Source organism: Dromaius novaehollandiae, chromosome 18 (assembly GCF_036370855.1).
Source record: "Dromaius novaehollandiae isolate bDroNov1 chromosome 18, bDroNov1.hap1, whole genome shotgun sequence".
Classification (NCBI taxonomy): domain Eukaryota; kingdom Metazoa; phylum Chordata; class Aves; order Casuariiformes; family Dromaiidae; genus Dromaius; species Dromaius novaehollandiae.
Genome location: NC_088115.1, coordinates 6026751 through 6044145, shown reverse-complemented (window position 1 = coordinate 6044145; position 17395 = coordinate 6026751). Strand labels below are relative to the sequence as shown.

Genomic DNA, 17395 nt, shown 5'->3' with positions numbered 1-17395 from the left:
GCAGGACCTCTTACATGCAAAGGAGGCTTGAAGGGCAAAAGCCCGTTTCACTTAGTCCCTGTAGCACCACATCTTGTGATTTTGAGAAATACAGACATGTTGTCTGCAACATTAAAGGTTCAGGATGATTCCTGTGCCTTCTCACAATCCAGTCAAGGCTCACGGCCTCTGTGCTCTCAAAACACGCAGCAATAAATCACAAATGTTATTCCAGATGACTTTGAGAAGCAACGGATAACTTCTGCATCCAGCAGTGCAAAGGGAGAGAATGATTCCCAGCTTTCACAAGATCATGCCCCAAATTTAAACACAAGATCTTTCTTTCCCAACTAAGCCAAGCAATAAATCACAGCAATAAATCACAACTGTTATTCCAGATGACTTTGAGAAGCAACGGATAACTTCTGCATCCAGCAGTGCAAAGGGAGAGAATGATTCCCAGCTTTCACAAGACCATGCCCCAGATTTAAACACAAGATCTTTCCCAGCTAAGCCAAGTATCATACCATAGGCTGACAGATTGTTTTCCAAGGAAATCTCAATGACGACAACAGGTAAATTGGCAAAACACACAAGTCATTCTAAGTACTTTAGGGATTAAACTTTGGGATCTCTCTGCTCCTCTGACAAGAAGTCTGTTAGTCTAGGATCACTCTCACCCAAAACAAGAATCAGATCCATAAGTCAAGACATTTCCTGCTGAACCATTCTTTGAAATGCCTCCTAAAAACGTGAGCTGCTCAAATGACATAGCATCTAAAATTGCAAAGGACAGTCCTGTGACTTCATTGATATGAACCACAGATAAGATTCAGAGTTTTTTGTCCACTTTCTATGAAATCCTCATAAGACTGTCAGGATATTGAAGACAGTTTTGTAACTTTACAGAATTCCACTGATTTTAGTGAAGTCACAGCTCCAAATACTGAACTGTGCACATAAAAATGGTGCCACTGAGGTTGGACAAAAGTGCTAGGATTCATTAGACTACAAAACCCACACATCATAATGGAATTATTTCATCAGCTAAAGAAACATTGGCTGGAAATCCCATGCCGGCTGGTCAGAGCCCTAAGAAAGCTTTGCAGTGGTCCGAAAGGTGTAAAAAAATTGCATTAGGCACTAAAGATGTTTTCACAGTTTCTAATTGTTCACCTGAGCAGAAAATCATTGACACAGGAAGGAAATGATACAGCAGTGGGAAGGAATGCACTGATACACCACACACCTTTAGGAAACTTCAGTTGTGTTTGGGAAGCAATTTGAGATCTAAACTGGTATTTCCCTTCCTGTCTGGCTCCAGGGGGCAGAGCCAAGCGCTGTTAGGGAGCTTTAAGCTGAAGGACTGTAATGTGGAAAATGTGCACGAACAAAGAGTTTGCTATTCAAAGGAACACTCCCTCTATTTCATACAGGAGTTGGGGAGGAACCAGGAAAAAAGGCCTTGCTAATCTGAACTATTGTGTGAACATACAGGAGTCAGGAGAGATTGTAAGTGAACTATAGACTGGGACAGACTGAACAAAGGCTTACAGAACATCTGTAAACAGCCATGGCAAGATCTAGAGGTTTGTATTCCTAGACAGGTCCACTCAAACTGTTTGCTTGGATCACTGGAGAAGAAAGGGAAGAACTTTGGCACTAAGAATAAAGGGAGACAGTGTTTGGAGAGCAAAGCACTGGGAAAGATAAGGTTTGCCTTTGGAAGTATGGAAGAAGAGGGTTATTGATGATTAACATTGTTTATGTTGGGGTACTCTGGTTACAGTAAAATTTACTTGTTCTTTTTAAACCAAACAGAAAGCCCAAGAGAAGCCTAAGAAATCGCAGTAGATTTGTAGTTAAAAAATAAACAGATCCAAGGCCTGGATCATCTAGTATTCATAAACAGGTCCTGGACAAGGCACATAATGGAACAGGAATTCGTGAGCAACGGCAAAACTGTGAGAAGGAGGCTAAAGAATCATCGGATAACGCAGGTTGGATGGGACCTTCCAAAGCCCCTAGTCCAACTTTGTGCTCAAAGCAGGGTCAGCTCTGAGGTCACACCAGGCTGCTCAGGACTTTATCCAGTCTGATCTCGGAAACCTCCGAGGAGGGGACTGCACAGCCCTGCAGGGTACCTGCTGCAGTTGGTCACTGCCCTCGTAGGGAAAAAGTTTTCCCTTATGTTCAGCTGCAGCCTCTCTCATTTTAATTTATGTCTGTTGCCCTGTGCTGATATACTGTGAAGAGCTGGGTCTGGCCCCTCCACGACCTCCAAGCAGGCATTGGAGGTCCGGCTCCCAGGCCCTGCGCGTCCCGCCTCGGCCGCCGGGCCAGGAGCTGCCGTGAACGCAGGCTCGGCCCAAGCCCTTCCCGAGGCGGCCCGCAGGCCTCCCCGGCCCGGCCCTGCCCTGCGGGCCCCGCCTCATCCCCACAGCGACCGGCGGGAGTTGCTGAAGGGAGCCCCAGCCTGAGCGAGCCTGGGGACCCCGGCGGGGGAAGCGGCGGGACGGGCGGCCGCGGCGGCAGCACCCCCTCCCCCAGCCGGGGCCCCGCGGGCCCGGAGCGGCCGCGCCAACGGCCGCCGCGGCCCGCGCACGGAGCCAGGAGGCGGCCGCGCAACGCCCCCCCCACTCCCCGTTCCCCGCGGCCGCGCGTTGCTGGGCTCCCGCAGGGGGTCGCCGGGCGCCGCGCCGCAGCGGTCCCGCAGGCTCGATTGGGCAGGGCCTGCCACGTGACGGAAGACGTCACACCGAACGCACAATGCCGGTCATCGGGCCGGGCCCGAGAACGGAGCCGCGGAGGCGGGGCGGCGGGGACGCCGCTCGCTTCTCATTGGCTAGTCCGCATCATATGGCGAGGGGCGCCGGGGGCTGCTGCCCCCCTATTGGCGGCGGGCGGCTCCCGACGGGGCGGGGAGGAGGAGGAGGGGGGGTGGGGTGCGCGCGCGGATGTGGGCCCTGGCGCGGGCGCTGGGTGTCCGCGGCGCGCGGCGGCGGCTGTCGCTGGGCCGCGCCATGGCGGAGGGGCCCTCGGCGGCGGCGCGGCCGGCGCGGCGGCCCAAGGACGTGCCGCGGCACGTGTGGGCCCGCGAGCGGCGGCGGAGCGCGGGCACGGGCCTGGCGGGGCCCAACACCGTCTACGTGCAGGTAGTGGCGGCCGGGAGCCGCGACGCCGGCGCCGCCGTCTACGTCTTCTCCGAGTTCAACCGGTGAGTGGAGGCCCGGGGCCCGCCCCGCCCCGGCCTGGGGCGTCCCGTCCCCGGCTGGGCCCAGGGCGTCGGGGCGTCCCGTCCGGGCCTAGCCTGACCCTCCGTTTCCCTCAGGTACCTCTTCAACTGCGGCGAGGGCATCCAGCGGGCCATGCAGGAGCACAAGTGAGTGCGGGATACCGGGAGCGCCCCCCCCCCCCCCCCGGGTCTCTGGGGCTGTCTCGGTCCCGACTTACTCCCCATCTTTCTCCTCAGGCTGAAGATCTCCCACTTGGACAGCATCTTCCTGAGCCGGGTGGCCTGGGCCAACGTTGGTGGGCTGCCAGGTGAGCGGGGCTGGCTGGCCGGGAGCCCCAGTGCCGGCCTGGCTCCAGGGCCACTTCCACTCGCTAGAGCTTGCTGTGGGCAGCAGTTGTGTCTAGGCCAGCGGTGGTTGCTCTGCCAGATGTCCCGAGGGTGGTACCTGAGGTCTTTTATGTAGAGATGGAGAGAGGAGAAGCGCTGTCAGAGCGGTGTGGTTGCACGTGGGGCTCTGCAGTGCTCTCAGCTGTAGTGTGTTCCCTGCATCCTGCTGACACGTGGGGGAAGAGGCGCTGCCTCACCAGTGCACATGGCTTTATCTTCCCAAAATGTTCTAGGGTAGAAGCATTGCTATTCCTATTTTGCCAGTTTGGAGCTTTTTTGTGAGTCAGAATAATTCAGTGGGAAGGGACTTCCAGAGGTTTCTGGTTGACCGCTGTACTCAAACCAGGATGAGGTTAGATCAGGCAGAAATTCTTTTCCATCTCCTTTCTTGGAGATTTTCGGAGATTGGGTACCTTGTTGTCAGTTTTGACTATGAAGATACATGGAGATAAGTGACTTGTTGAAACTGGCACAAAGCCAAGGTAAATTTGAATTTAGATCTGAGTTCAGGTCTGATCTTCACTGAGAGGCCAGGTGCTCCTTGGCAGCGAGAGGGATCTTTCTTGCATGATCTGCCGAAGGACTGTGGGGCTGTGATAAAGCTGTCTCTCTGCTTTGCTTTGTTTTAGGCATGATTCTCACATTAAAGGCTATGGGGCTTCAAAGATGTGTTTTCTTAGGGCCACCAAAGCTGGTAAGTAGTGGAAGCTTGCAGAAGCAGGAGGGAAGCTTTCAAGCATTAAAGCTTACCTTGCAATTGGGGAACTGGTGTCAAGGCAGTGAATCATCTTACAGGTATAAGGTGCTGGTCTGAGTTAGTGCTGGCCTGTTTGGTTCTGCCTGAAGGACTGACTTTACAGAGCAAGTCTATTCAGTTGCACACAGAGCAGTGTCAGACTTCTGCTCCTTGAAACTGTCTTGTCAGCTAAATTCCTAGTAAATCACATTCTAGAAAGAAGGGGATCGTTTTTTTTATCCTGTCTGCTTTCCCTCTTCACATATTCTTTTACTAGAAACTTGATATCTGATTTTCTGCTCAAGGTAATGCTTGCCACCCTAATGCCATGTCTAAGCAAAGAATTTCCAATCCTCAGAATTGTTTTATTACATTGCGGTATCTGTTGGGTATTTATGCTGAAGCAAGAGGAGGGCTTGCAGGGGGGATTCTTCACCTTTGTTTTTCCATTCCCTTTCTAAATGGGTAACATGTGCTGTAGGTGAGACACCAGCTCAATGTTTTCTGGCTTGCTATGTAGTGTCCAAGTTTCTCTTGACTAGGAGTTCAGTCTTTGATTATACTTTACTGGAAGGAAAACTGTAACTTTACCTTTTTATACTGGTTGGGGGTGGCTTCCCAAAACACTCTCTCTTTTCCAGCAAAGCTACTTGAAAGCCATTCGACTCTTTCCTGGACCCTTAAAGAGAATGGACTTAGGTATGTACATCAGTGATTTGTAACTAAATATGAACCTATAACAAATTCTTTTGGTTTCAGCTGTGACCAAAATTGTGTTGAGCTGGAATAATTTCAGAAAAAATGGCTGTAGTTCAGATCCTTTTGAAGAAAGTTTTGAACAGTTGTGTTTTGATCCCATTTGATATTCAAATCCATCACAAGAACTACCTGTGAGAAAAAAACTGTTTCCAGCGCTGTTTCTGGTAGGCAGCTGCCAGTCTGCCTGACTAATAGCAGAATTCAGCTTGAAAGCATTGTTGAGGCAATATGCCTCTAGAGACTGCTAATGAACCTCCTTGCTGTGGTTTTGTGGATGGTGGACTTTTAAGAGCTTCAGTCATTCACTAATCTTTGCAATGAGGTGGGGGTCTTCTGCAGTTTTTCTCTGAGGGAGGAAAAAAGTCTTTTTCTGACTTCTTGAATTCTTCTAGAGTTTCGATCTCTTCTTATTAACTTGTTAATGCCTACTTTTATCTCTTTCAAGCTGTACAGTTGCACACAGAGCCGGAGTATAAGGATGAGACGATGACAGTCTACCAAATACCTCTTATAGGTGAGTGTGTGAAGCCAGAGTCAGAGAGGAAAAATGCATGCTTAATAACTATGCTTTAAGATGGTTATGGGAGTGGCTTCTATTTGCAAGTCTGAGTAGGGAGAGGTTTATATATTTGCGTATTTGTTCTCAGAAGATGAATCTCTTTCAAAGAAACAAGATGTGCTGAGTCAGGGCCTTAGTTTCTTCCTTTTTGTGTGGGTGTGTAGAATAACATTTGGAATGGGGCTTTTTTTTTTTTTTTTTTTTTTTTTTAAACAGCTTGAGTTTTCCTACTACTGAAAACTGCAAAACTTAGGGCATGGGCATAGGCTTTACGCAGTCTAGCTGTTTTGAGAGAATTTGAAGGACTTGGACCAGTGGTGGATAGAATATGCATGAGCAAGTCAGACTGGGTGAAGAGTTCTTTATTCTGGGGCAGGTTAAATATGACTGTTGTGGAAGAAGGGATGCCGCTAGTGCTTCTCTTGTCTTTGTGTGAGTGAGTTTGTGTGGTTTTCTTGGATTTGGGACAGGAAAGCCGCTAGCTGCTGAAAGCACGTTGCCTCGGAGTCCTGGAGCATCAGCCCAAGGTGGAAATAGCCCAAAAGATGATTCAGGGCCTGGATCCCCCAAAGCTGTGCGGCAAAGCCAGGAGGAGGGCAAGGAAAAAGAAACACCAAGAAAAATAGGTGAAAAAAACCAAATATTCTTTTCAACATAATTGAAATAAAAGAAAATTGAAGCATGTGCATTTGTTGCTTCAAGCTGTTAGCTCTCTGGAAGTGAGATATGTAGATGCCCCCAGCTGAAGGATTTATATGGGACAGAATGGGCTCTGGTAGTTTGGCAGCTGATGCAGAACTAATACAGCCTAGAAATGAGACATGGTTTCTGCTTGGGGTGCAATTAGTCTCTGTAGCTTTTTGCAGTTTATTTGCATGTAGATGTTGAGGTTGATTATTTTTTAGTCTTGGGCTTTAATTTGATTTATAGCTGAAACTGTGGGGTCTCTAGCCTTAGGTGCTTGGAACATTTCGCTGCTGGGCTCTGAGTTGGCTGGATGATGGGGATGCTGCTGTTTCTGTAAAGGCTTTAGCAAATATCGAAACATTCTGGCTTTCAGGAAAGTGAGTCAGTGATGATCCTGAGTAATCTTGCTTTCTTTTACAGGTGATGCAGAGAAGTGTGGTGGCAGGCATCCTGATCTGGTGATGGCTTTCCTTTGTAAAGTAAGACTGGCCACAGTGGTCCCTGGATCAATATTTTGTCTTGCTGAATAAATTTAATTGGAGATGGCATTTTCAAGCAGGACTTTATATTGTTCGATGATTATTCCCTGTAAAGGTCAGAGAAGATGGAATATGAGTAGGAACCCGTAAAAACTAAAGAAATTTTTAGTAAGTGCTCTTTATGAACTAGCCAGTTAAGAGTAGACAGATTTCATTCATGCTTGCTGCTTACACTAGGAAAGTCTGTGCTGCTTACTTGATTAAAGAAAGGCTCACGAGACAGCAGTATGATTCTAGAAACCAAAACGACTGGGGAAAGCTTTTTGGGAGTAAAGTAGACTAGTGGCTGTTGAACAGACAGTAGAAAACTGGTCTGCCCTCTTTGTCTAGAAGATGGCTTGTTGAAGATTTACTATTCACCCTGTACAGACTGCGAGTATATCCAGAGCCCTAGATTCTCCAGGTCAGATAACTTAAACAGGGGGAGGGCTTGGTGTACACAACTCCTGATATTGAAGGGAAAGGAAAAAAAATGCCCTGAGCCTGTGGGGCAGTATATGGAAGTATATGGATTTCCTGGCTATGTTTAAGGCTCCTTTGGTTGATTATTTATTTATTTATTTCAGATTCACCCAAAGAAAGGAAAATTCTTAGTAGCTAAAGCTCAGGAGCTAGGCCTGCCAGTGTAAGTACAGGGGCCCAGCCTGGGGGATGAGGCAGCTCCAGTCATATTGATATCATTGTGCTAAATATTGCAATGGCTTTGCTTTCAGGGGAACTCCAGCCATTCTTCCCATAATCACAGCTCTCAAAAATGGAGAGAGCATCACTTTTGAAGGCAGAGAGGTACGATTCATCTGTGCTTTCTGCTGTGGGTTTGTGTCATTTTGGGGGTCCAGTGAAGGTGGGAAGATAGAAATAATCTCATGCAGAATGCCATGGGTACCAAAGGGGCATTGGAATGCTTATAAACTTAACCCCCATGCTTGTGGGGGAAGGGTGGGTGATAACTATCTGCCTATTGCCTCTCATCCCTGCTAGAGTGCTTTGGCAGGGTTTTGCTATTCCGGAGCTCTTGAGTTGCTGCTTTGGCTTGGTGACTGGTCCCTGTGTCAGGCCCAAGCTGCTACTGAAAGTGGCTCCCATGGGGTGTCTCCTGTCTGGGACTGTTGCAGGGGATGATTAGGGAAGCACACTCTGAAATGAGCTAATCTGTGCTAATGGCTGTGCATGTCTGCAATTTATCTGTACTTCCTCCTCTCCCCTTCCCAAGCCACCAACGCTAATTCAGATTTAGGAGGGAATTAGTAGATTTAATCCTTGCATGTTTTAGATATGGAGTCTGCTTGTATAGCCATCACTCCCTCCTTACTCTGCACTTCTTACACCACGAGGAAGTTAAATGACTCCTGTGTGAAGGACAAACAAGCCTTAATCTCAGATTCTAGACTGAAACTAGAGGCATAGCCAGCTCTAGCTGTTCCCAGTTGACCCGTAAGTGAAGATTTTAATGTGGGGAACAGGACTGACATATCTCTGAGCCATAAGGATTTCACCAGAGCTGCTCTTCTCAAGCAAGCTGTTACTGCTGTCTGAGTCTGCTGTAGGGACCTAGAAGCTGCTTAAATTCCTTTCCTGGTAGCAATTATTTGCTTTGTTGCTTATTCTAAAACCTACCAGATTTGGGATTTGCTGGCACTAGTGACACAGCAGAATGCAGACTTGTGTATTGGGAGGGCGGAATGGGAACAAGAACTATACTGGTTGGGTTTGCTGAGCATCGAGTGAGCTTGCTCCGAGCTGCTTCTGCAAGTCCCAGCAGCCTGCTGGGTGTTGCTAGTAGAACAGCTGCTGAGAGTCTGATGTAAAGATGCAAGAAGGGCTGTGTATGTGGCCTGACCATGGGGTGACTTTTGTGTATCTGCCTGCAGCTCTTGCCTGAAGAACTGTGTACCCCTACTGATCCTGGCCCCGTGTTCATTGTACTGGAGTGTCCCCATGAGGGCTTTGTGGATGCTGTCTGTGAAAATGACACCTTCCAAAGGTAGGGGATTGGTTGATTGGGAAGGTTAGGGTGAAGACATCCATGCTGAGCTTCACCGAGGAGATGTTCTTGTCCTATTCTAGATGTGTCAGTTCCCATGGCTGAAGTTTGAGCTATGTGGCACTGTTAAGCAGCTAGAGATGCAAGAAAGGACTGGTTGTGCATTTGGGAGCCTTTTAGAAAAGGCAGGGCTATGCAGGACCTGTGAGGGTCTGTAACTGTGACAGGCCTGTCTTCCTAGGGGCCTTCAGGGAAGAGAATGTGCACTATGGTGTATCGCTGAGGGGTGTTGGAGGCTCACCACGCAAGTGTGCAGCAGTCCCTAGATGCCTAGATTGCATGCAGTGTCTCTGCAAGGCTTGTTCAGAGACATGTCAGGCTTCTGAAAGGCTCTGAAGATGTTGCTGCTTTTGGAGGAGAGGAACTGCCCCAGGTGAGAGAGTGGAGGTGGCAGCAAACAACTGGCTTGAGCCCCATGGAGCTCGAGGTCTACTGTGAGGTGGAGCCTGGAACTTCTGCATTGTGCTCTTAAGACCTGTGCCCTGCCTGCTTCTGGCAGGGGTGGATCTCTGTTGGTATTGGGACTTCAGGATGGGAAGGGGATGCCAGGGTGATAAAGGACCAAAGCTCATGTGTTTCTCACCATATCTGAATGCTCTTCTAGGTACCAAGAAGGGCTTCCTGAGAACCAGGTGGCCTTAGTTATTCACATGACTCCAGAGTCAGTGCTTCGGGACAGCCGCTACCAGCAGTGGCTGGAAAGGTGTGTAATCTTGTGATACTTGGTTTTATGTCATTGCTGAGCAGCAGGTTGTTCTTACAGTGTGAAGGTTTTTCCCAGGATAGGAATAGTTGTTGGGGGTAGCAGGGATCTGGCTCAGAGGTTAACTATGGCCTTGGGTGTGCACATGTGCCTGACCCTAATGTGGGACTGAAGCCATTAAACTTTATCTTCCTCTCCTAGATTTGGACATAGAACTCAGCACTTGGTACTCAATGAAAACTCTGCTGCAGTGCATAACCCACGTAGCTACAAGATCCAAACCCAGCTGAACCTTATCCACCCAGAGATCTTCCCTCTGCTCACCAGCTACCAGGGCAAGGTAGAGGAGGCCCCGCTCGCCTGTGTACCTCACGCCCCTGAGTGAAGAATCTGTATAACGTCATTCCTTCATCTGTAGGAAGAAGAGGCTGCCTGTAGTGTGCCCATTGTCCGAGGAGAGTGCCTCCTGAAATACCAGTTCAGACCACAACAGGAGTGGCAGAGGTCAGTGGGAATCTTTTTGGCTTTCCAACTTTGAGAGTTGGCTTGAAGCAGTTTTTCACATGTGCTAATATAAGGACAGAGAGCCATCCTGAGCTGAAGGAGGTCAATGGATAGATGATCTTTCTGGATTCTTATCCTGGGCTGTGCTGGAGCAGTCCCTGTGCTATCAACTGTGTGCTTTGAAGGGTCTTTGCATCCCCGAAGTCCCTAAAAATGTAAGCCAAAGGTGCAGGACAGGGATGAGCGAGCCACTGAAAACATTGCCTAGACAACTCTGGAGGTTTATTTCCATCTCTCCATCATATAGGCCCACATGCACTCCAGTGACCTTTGCTTTGACCTCATATGCTGCACACCAGCCATGGCTGTGGCGAGCAGGTGGTGGCAGGGAGAGGTTTCTCGGGGAGGCTGGCAGGCTTGGCCTTTATTGGGCTTTCTGTGTCTTCAGGCAGTAAGGTGTGATGAAATAGATGCAAATTTATTTGCTGGCACTTGCTCTGTGGGCAGGTAGGAGATGTTGAGTGAGGGTTTTGGGGGCAGGGGACCACATGATGCAAGAGGACACCAGCTTCCATGTCTCAAATTTCTGGCTTCCTCAGTCAGAACAGGAGGACCTAGATGCCAAGAAGAGCCAGAGTTTTTCTGCTTATGGGGTATGGAGGCCTGTAGTATTGCACATGCTCTGAAGCAGGGCCAGGAGGCAGGACCCTTTGAGTGGTGTGTGGAACTCTTTCTGGTGGTGGTTGCTCTTCCAGGAGTCTTAGTGCTTCCCATGCAGGGCCTTACAGTGCCCTCTGGTGTCTGGATGCTCTCTGGATCAGGTCAGCACTGGGGAACATACTGCTTTCCAGGAGCTATGTTTGCTCCTCTGATTTGGTGGAGTCAGCATTACTGCTGGGTGGCTCAGGCTGACCAGGTCCTTCTGCCCCGTACCACATGCATGGATACATCTTCCCCAACCCTCAAAACAGAACTTGGAAAGAGCATTTGACCCTTTGTTGTAAGGCTATTTCAGAGTTGTAATTTGGCACTTTGCCCTGAAAGATGCTGTCTCTTCAGTTTCTTACCCCATCCCATCCTGCGATGTACGGTGTGTTCTTTCAGGGATGCTGTGACCGTCTGTGATCATGATGCGTTTGTAAGTGAAGCCCTAAATCTCCCCGACTTCCAGGATCGTGTGAAGGAGTGCAAAGAGAGCCTGTCTGCTGTACCAGGTAAAGATTAGCAACTTGTCCTGGCTCAGTGTTAATGGGAAATGTGAGGTCTTGGTGACTGAGTAGTCTAGAGCTCGGGAAAAGCTATGAATGTGAAATCATCCTGCTGCTTCAGAGGTGCTCTTAATTTCTCTTGGAGCTTTGTGGATTAGGGGCTACACACAGACTAGGATGGCTCCCTTCAGTTGATGTTAAATAGTCCTGTGCTTCTGGTTTTTCAAGGCTACTGGGTTTGGGGGTTGAGCACTGTTGGGTGCTTTGTGTCTAAAGTGTCCCTGTATGATGCTGCTTTGTGGTGAGCAGAACTCTGCTTGTGTTGAATGCTGTCTTAGCAGTTACAGCGGGAGTCAGTACATCTCAGAGATGTCTTGCTCTAAAGCCAGCTCCCTGTAAAACACTGCTCTCTGAATTTCAGTTGCTGTATGCAGTGAGGCTTGCTCAGTATGATACAGCACCACTGGCTTACTGTCCAGATCTTGGTACTGGGGCAAGTCAGGGTGCTAAGGAGCAGCAGCTGGGTCCCTCCTGAACTGGCAGCTCTGTTGCAGGCAGTAAGCCTTTCCTGTCTTCTGTCTTCCCTTCATAAATCTTGCTGCTGTGGGAAAGCCAGAGGTTGAGGGAAGCACTAATAGATATGCCAGATGTGTAGACTCTGGAGGTACCAGGCTATTGAACCGAAGTGTCTGAATGGGCAGTGTGCAGACAGCATTTTCTTTACAGACTGTTGTTTTCCACTTTCTCTAGGAAATGTGGATGCTTATCCAGAAATTGTGTTCTTGGGAACAGGATCTGCAATTCCAATGAAAATCCGAAATGTCAGTTCCACACTGGTAAATACTAGGTAAATCCTAACGTGTAGTGTATTCTCCTCAAGGATGCTAAGTATCTCAAGGGGGTCTGGACCAAGGCCTGTTTTGACCACTATAGTGATGATACAGTGAGAGTGCCCCTATCTTGGAGACCATAGGGCTTCAGTTTCAGGTACCTGTCTCTCTGTAGGTGGGGAAAACTTGAGAGCTACTTGTAGAAGACAAATGTTTAATGTCTTCATTGATTTTTACTGTCTGTGCCAAGGGTGCATTCATCATCAAGACAAGACCAGAATGGGCAATGCAGACAGAACAATCTCTCTAAAGCCTCTGCTAGTAGGACTGGAGTGGCATTAGAGGTAGAGCACTGAGAGCTCTCTGCCCTCCAACCCAGAAGGTCCTGCTCCCTGAATGGGCCTGGGACAGGGCTCCTCCAGGTGCCACCACCAAACATTGTTGCTTGTCTTGCCAGCTCCACCCGATCCCTGCTCTTGGACTGTGGGGAAGGAACGTTTGGACAGCTCTGTCGCCACTATGGAGAGCAAGTTGACCAAGTGCTTTGTAACATAGCAGCTGTGTTTGTCTCTCACATGCATACTGATCATCATTCGGTAGGTTGAGTGTGTTGGAAGGAGAAGGGTCTCTGCTCATGGCCTGCTCTGCTGTTTGGGATTTAGGTATAGCTGCAGCTGATGGATGTAGGCTGCCCTGCTGTTAGGGCCACAGCTCTCCTCTGCATTCCCCTGACACTACCTAATCTTACTGGGTTTCTGATCCCTTCTCCTTTCCTACTAGTGGTCCCTGCAGGTTTGCCAGGATCATCTAGAGGTGTCATTCTTCTGCAGAGTCCAGCCTGGCTCCCTTTAGTATTTGCAATAAGCTGTCACAGAAGGACCAGATGGTTTATTCTGGATTGGGCCTGATCAGAGCAGGCTGTATGGTGGGCTGCTGTCTTGCGTCTGGAAACCAGATTGGGACTGGGAAGTTGGATAGAGATTTTCTTCTCTCTGCTTTTCTTTTGGGAGCAAACACAGTAGCACGCGGGAGGGATGAAAGCAATTCTGACCACTGCTTGAGGATAAATAGTGACAGTGTCACAGCAGCTCAGCAGGGTGTGGTTATTGGCTCAGAAATACCTGATTACAACTTGCTAGTGTTTTTTTCCCTCTTCACAGGGTTTGTTGAACATCCTGATGGAGAGACGGAGAGCTCTTGTAAGTACTACTGCTGTTTCACTGCTTCTGAATTTGCCTTGGTGTTAGCGGGTCAGAGGGGAGATGAGAGAGGCTTCTCCTGAGTGGTGGAGAAGCATCTTCCCCCTCCCCCTGCCCCCAGCATTCCCTCTCTCAGATTTAGTGTACACGTAATACTGATTTCTCCCATCTTTGCTTTTCCAGGCATCCCTTGGTCAGGTATTTAGCCCTCTGTTTCTGGTAGCACCTGAACAGATCATGCCTTGGCTACACGAGTACCACAATCACTGTGAAGAGATTCTCGGAGACATTAAGTGAGTGTGTTCTGCGTGGTATGTGGGGAAGTATCCTTGGTGGGTCCTTATTCAAGGCAAACTGCTGTCATCCGTCCCCCTCACGTTAGTTGAAGGCTGCTAGGACTCTTTCCACTGTGCGAAGGTCTGTGGTGTGTAATTGGCAAGGGGGGGCATAAGTTTTGTTACTCAGTTGCTCTACTTAAGACTTATGTGCAGATTTGGAAAAGGGATTTGGGCAAGTGGAGGCAGGTTTCTGGAGGAGACAGTATTTGACGGTGGAGAAGTGTTTGGTTGAGTTACTGGGGCACTGGGTAGTAAAAACAAGGGAAAAACTAGCTGAATGCACAAATAAAATCTTGTTTGTAAGGCACTGAACTGAGAAGACATGAATGACCATTTAGGTCATGGATTCCCTGAGAAACAGGCTACTTACAGATAAGATCACGGGTTTTTTTGTACATGTCCTTAGTTCATTCTTTTCCCCTCTCTTGCAGAATGATTACTTCCCAGTCTCTTGTGAAGGGCTGTGAGAACATCAAACCTAAAGCCAAGTGGTCTGTCAACTCTCTATTGGAGAGCTATGACTTGGCTGAGGTAAGCTCACAACTTGACAGGGCTGGGTGCTGCAGGGGGCAGGAGGGGAACTTGGGGTCTAACACTTGTGTTCTTGTTCAGTTTCAGACTTGTGAAGTCCAGCACTGTAAAAACGCTTTTGCTTGTTCAATGGTCCACAAATCTGGCTGGAAAGTAGTCTATTCTGGTGACACGATGCCCTGCATGGCCTTAGTACAAATGGGTAGGTGACAAACACTCTCTGGAGAATCCTTTTTGCAAAAAGCCTTTAACTGTTAGTGTGTGAAACAAGTACCTCCAAACCCTTGGTACTGCTTCTACAGTGAGGGCGGGTGGGAATGAGAGTTCATACACTTATTTAGGCAGCTGAACTAGTGTGTGTTCAGATTATCAGTTGATGCTACTGCTGTCTGTCGTGTACATGCAGCTAGCAGCACCCATGTCTCAGTGGTGCAGAGGAGGTCTTTGGGTCTATTGTATCTGCACTGTGTTATGTGCTCCGCCAGAAAGGTTGAATATGTGATTGTTTATACAGGGAAAAATGCTACGCTACTGATCCATGAAGCAACACTGGAGGATGGCATGGAGAAAGAAGCCATAGAGAAAACGCACAGGTAGGGTGTTTTGTGCCATTTTTCACCATTGGGAGGCAGAGTTGTTCTTGGAGCAGGTGGTGAGGACCCAGTGGTGTGCTGCTCATTGCATCAGCTCTGTAACATACACAGCTCTTCTGAATGGCCCCAAGGGGAAATGGGGACATCTTTTAAGTGGACAGTTATAACCCTACAAATAGACTAGCCCAGAAGAGAGGCCCACTGCTTGATTACATTTCAGGACTAAGCATTGGAGGTAAATGAGTTATTTACTCCCAACACCTGAGTGCACAATTCAAACAAAGCACTGTAGCCAGTGTTACTGACTGCTGCCCCCAGTAAAGGTGGGGAGACCTGAGAGCAGCTTTCTGGAATTACATGCAAGTTATAGTGTGTGTTGGACTTGCTGGCACCTCTGAGACAATAATTTGAATAAGCCCTGGTCCCCAGTTTCTGGAGCTCTTAACTGTAAGACTCCAAGTAATTGGAGCCTCTTTCCTGCCCTCTGGGTCATTTCAAAATGAGACTTGCTGCTTATGCAAGCTGCCTGTGGAAGAAACCCTGGGGTTTGCCCACTAAGAGCCAGGGATGCATTTTACCCAGTGAGTGTTGTGCTATGTAGTGTTTGGTGTTGGTGTGATGTGACCTTAGAAGGTGCAGGACCCAACCTATCTTGCCGTGTTGGATGGGCAGCGCTATCCAGCCCATGGAACAAGCTGTGGCGGGTGCGCATGGTGCCAAGTTCTGTTTCTTTTGCAGCACAACCTCCCAGGCAATTCAGACTGGGCTGAAGATGAATGCAGCGTTCATCATGCTCAACCACTTCAGTCAGAGATATGCCAAGATCCCGCTGTTCAGTGAAGACTTCAGTGAGAAGGTTGGAATTGCGTTTGATCATATGAGGGTAAGTTGGGAGCTTTGATCAAGACTCTGTGGAAAGGTTTCAATGCTGGCTGGGATATGGCTGCTCATGCATGAATTTCTCTATTTTTAATGATGTATCAATACACTGTCTCCTTCTGAGAGCAGTTTCTGTGAAATAGCTCCTTTTTCTTCTGGCAGCAGACATCAACATGGAAGAGAATGGGTGGGACAGAGCAATTCACCTTCTAGACAGGCGCTGATGGCTCCTGAGAACAGAATTTCACTCTTAACGTGCTGGTTACCTGCCCCATGTCACTTCTGTTTTCTGCATGGTACTCCCAATTGAAAAGATAATTTTGCTTCTGTTTTCATTCTCTTCTGAATTGGTGTGCTCCTTTAATGGCTTTCTGCAATATAAAGAGATATCCAGGAGCCAAAAACTGGTAGTGCTGTCATTGTATTGAACACAGCTGTACTAGTGATGATGGCTCACTAGTCAGTTAAAGCTTGTATCGTGTCCACACTTTCTTCTCAAGGAAGTGTAAATAACTTAGCCTGTGGGGTCTGAACTGGCTGCTGCACTGCTGAGAGTGAACACCTGCCCATTGTTGTAAATGCGTTGTAAACCTCCACTGTGGTTTGGGCTGTGCTGTACACACGTGCTAGGTGTGCTGTGTGTTGTGCTACATAGTGTTCGGTGCTGTGCTAGGTGCTGTACAGGGGAAGAAGCACTACCTTGCCATCTGAATGGGCAAAAGACAAGGAGGGAAAACGGGAAACACAAGCAGTTCTCAAGCAGGTGCTTCTATGCTTAATGTATTTCAGGTACGGTTTGGTGACTTTCCAGTCATCCCAAAGCTGATCCCGCCTCTGAAGGCTTTGTTCGCAGATGACATTGTAGAAATGGAGGAGAGGAAGGAAAGACGGGAGCTGCGCCTTCTGAAGGAGGCCTCTATAGTCTTGGACAAACTGGCTGATGGCGAGAATGAGGAAGCACCAAGCCAAAAAAGGAAACAAGCCAAGAATCATCGGGAAGTACCGAGCAAGAAGCTTAAAACGGTGAACTGAAACAATGTCAAGAATGCTCTATTCTGTATGAGGCGTCCCGTTCTCTCCAGGCCTCTGGAGTGCACAGTGCCGAGGACTGCCCGCAAGCACAGTGGAAAAGGGCTGGCCTTGAAGTTCGGTGTCTGGGTTTGCTTGGTCGTCGGTGGATCCCCATGGGCTGAATCTACCAAGCATGCTGTAAGCAGCACAAGTCCTCCTGACAACAGTATCTATCCCTACAGTTCCTGGTTTTGGATCTTGCTAGTCCACATTTTTTTTAGCCAAAAAGTTTTCCCTCTAAAATGTCTTATTTCTGTTTTTACGCTGGAAACTATTGATAATGTAACAGCAGCAGTTGTGACCTTTGAAGGTTCAAGAGATCAGGTTTGAGAAGCCCTTGTGGGGCTGTGGATTATCCAGAATAATGTGGGCAGGTCTCTGGGTATCTGAGGAATGTAACTAGGTATCAGAACCCAGATTATAGGAAGAAATTTCACAATAAAATTGGACTCAACTAATTGGTTTTAGAGCTTTAGATTAATTTAAGGATCTTAATTCTGCTGTGTTCCCGTTTTATTTTGGTTTTCTCAGCTGATCTTTCAAAAGACCGGTTTCCCAAAACCTTTATTCAGAATCTGAATAAACCAGTCAACATCTTACAGAGGTGTGTGTTT

The 17395-nt window shown here is 48.3% G+C and overlaps 1 protein-coding gene across 1 annotated transcript; it reads left to right on the top strand.

Annotated features, from left to right (window-relative positions):
- Positions 1 to 2888: 2888 nt before the first annotated feature.
- Positions 2889 to 17380, top strand: ELAC2 (elaC ribonuclease Z 2). Its single transcript, XM_026120609.2, has 24 exons — positions 2889 to 3196; positions 3311 to 3361; positions 3452 to 3522; positions 4231 to 4295; positions 4979 to 5036; positions 5542 to 5610; positions 6126 to 6281; positions 6763 to 6821; positions 7448 to 7506; positions 7595 to 7667; positions 8753 to 8865; positions 9530 to 9628; positions 9830 to 9968; positions 10047 to 10132; positions 11237 to 11346; positions 12091 to 12187; positions 12628 to 12766; positions 13331 to 13369; positions 13553 to 13662; positions 14139 to 14238; positions 14320 to 14440; positions 14753 to 14831; positions 15570 to 15714; positions 16500 to 17380. Exons 1-24 carry the CDS (start codon positions 2937 to 2939, stop codon positions 16740 to 16742), a joined length of 2541 nt encoding a protein of 846 aa, XP_025976394.2. The 5' UTR covers positions 2889 to 2936; the 3' UTR covers positions 16743 to 17380.
- The last annotated feature ends 15 nt before the right edge of the window (positions 17381 to 17395 follow it).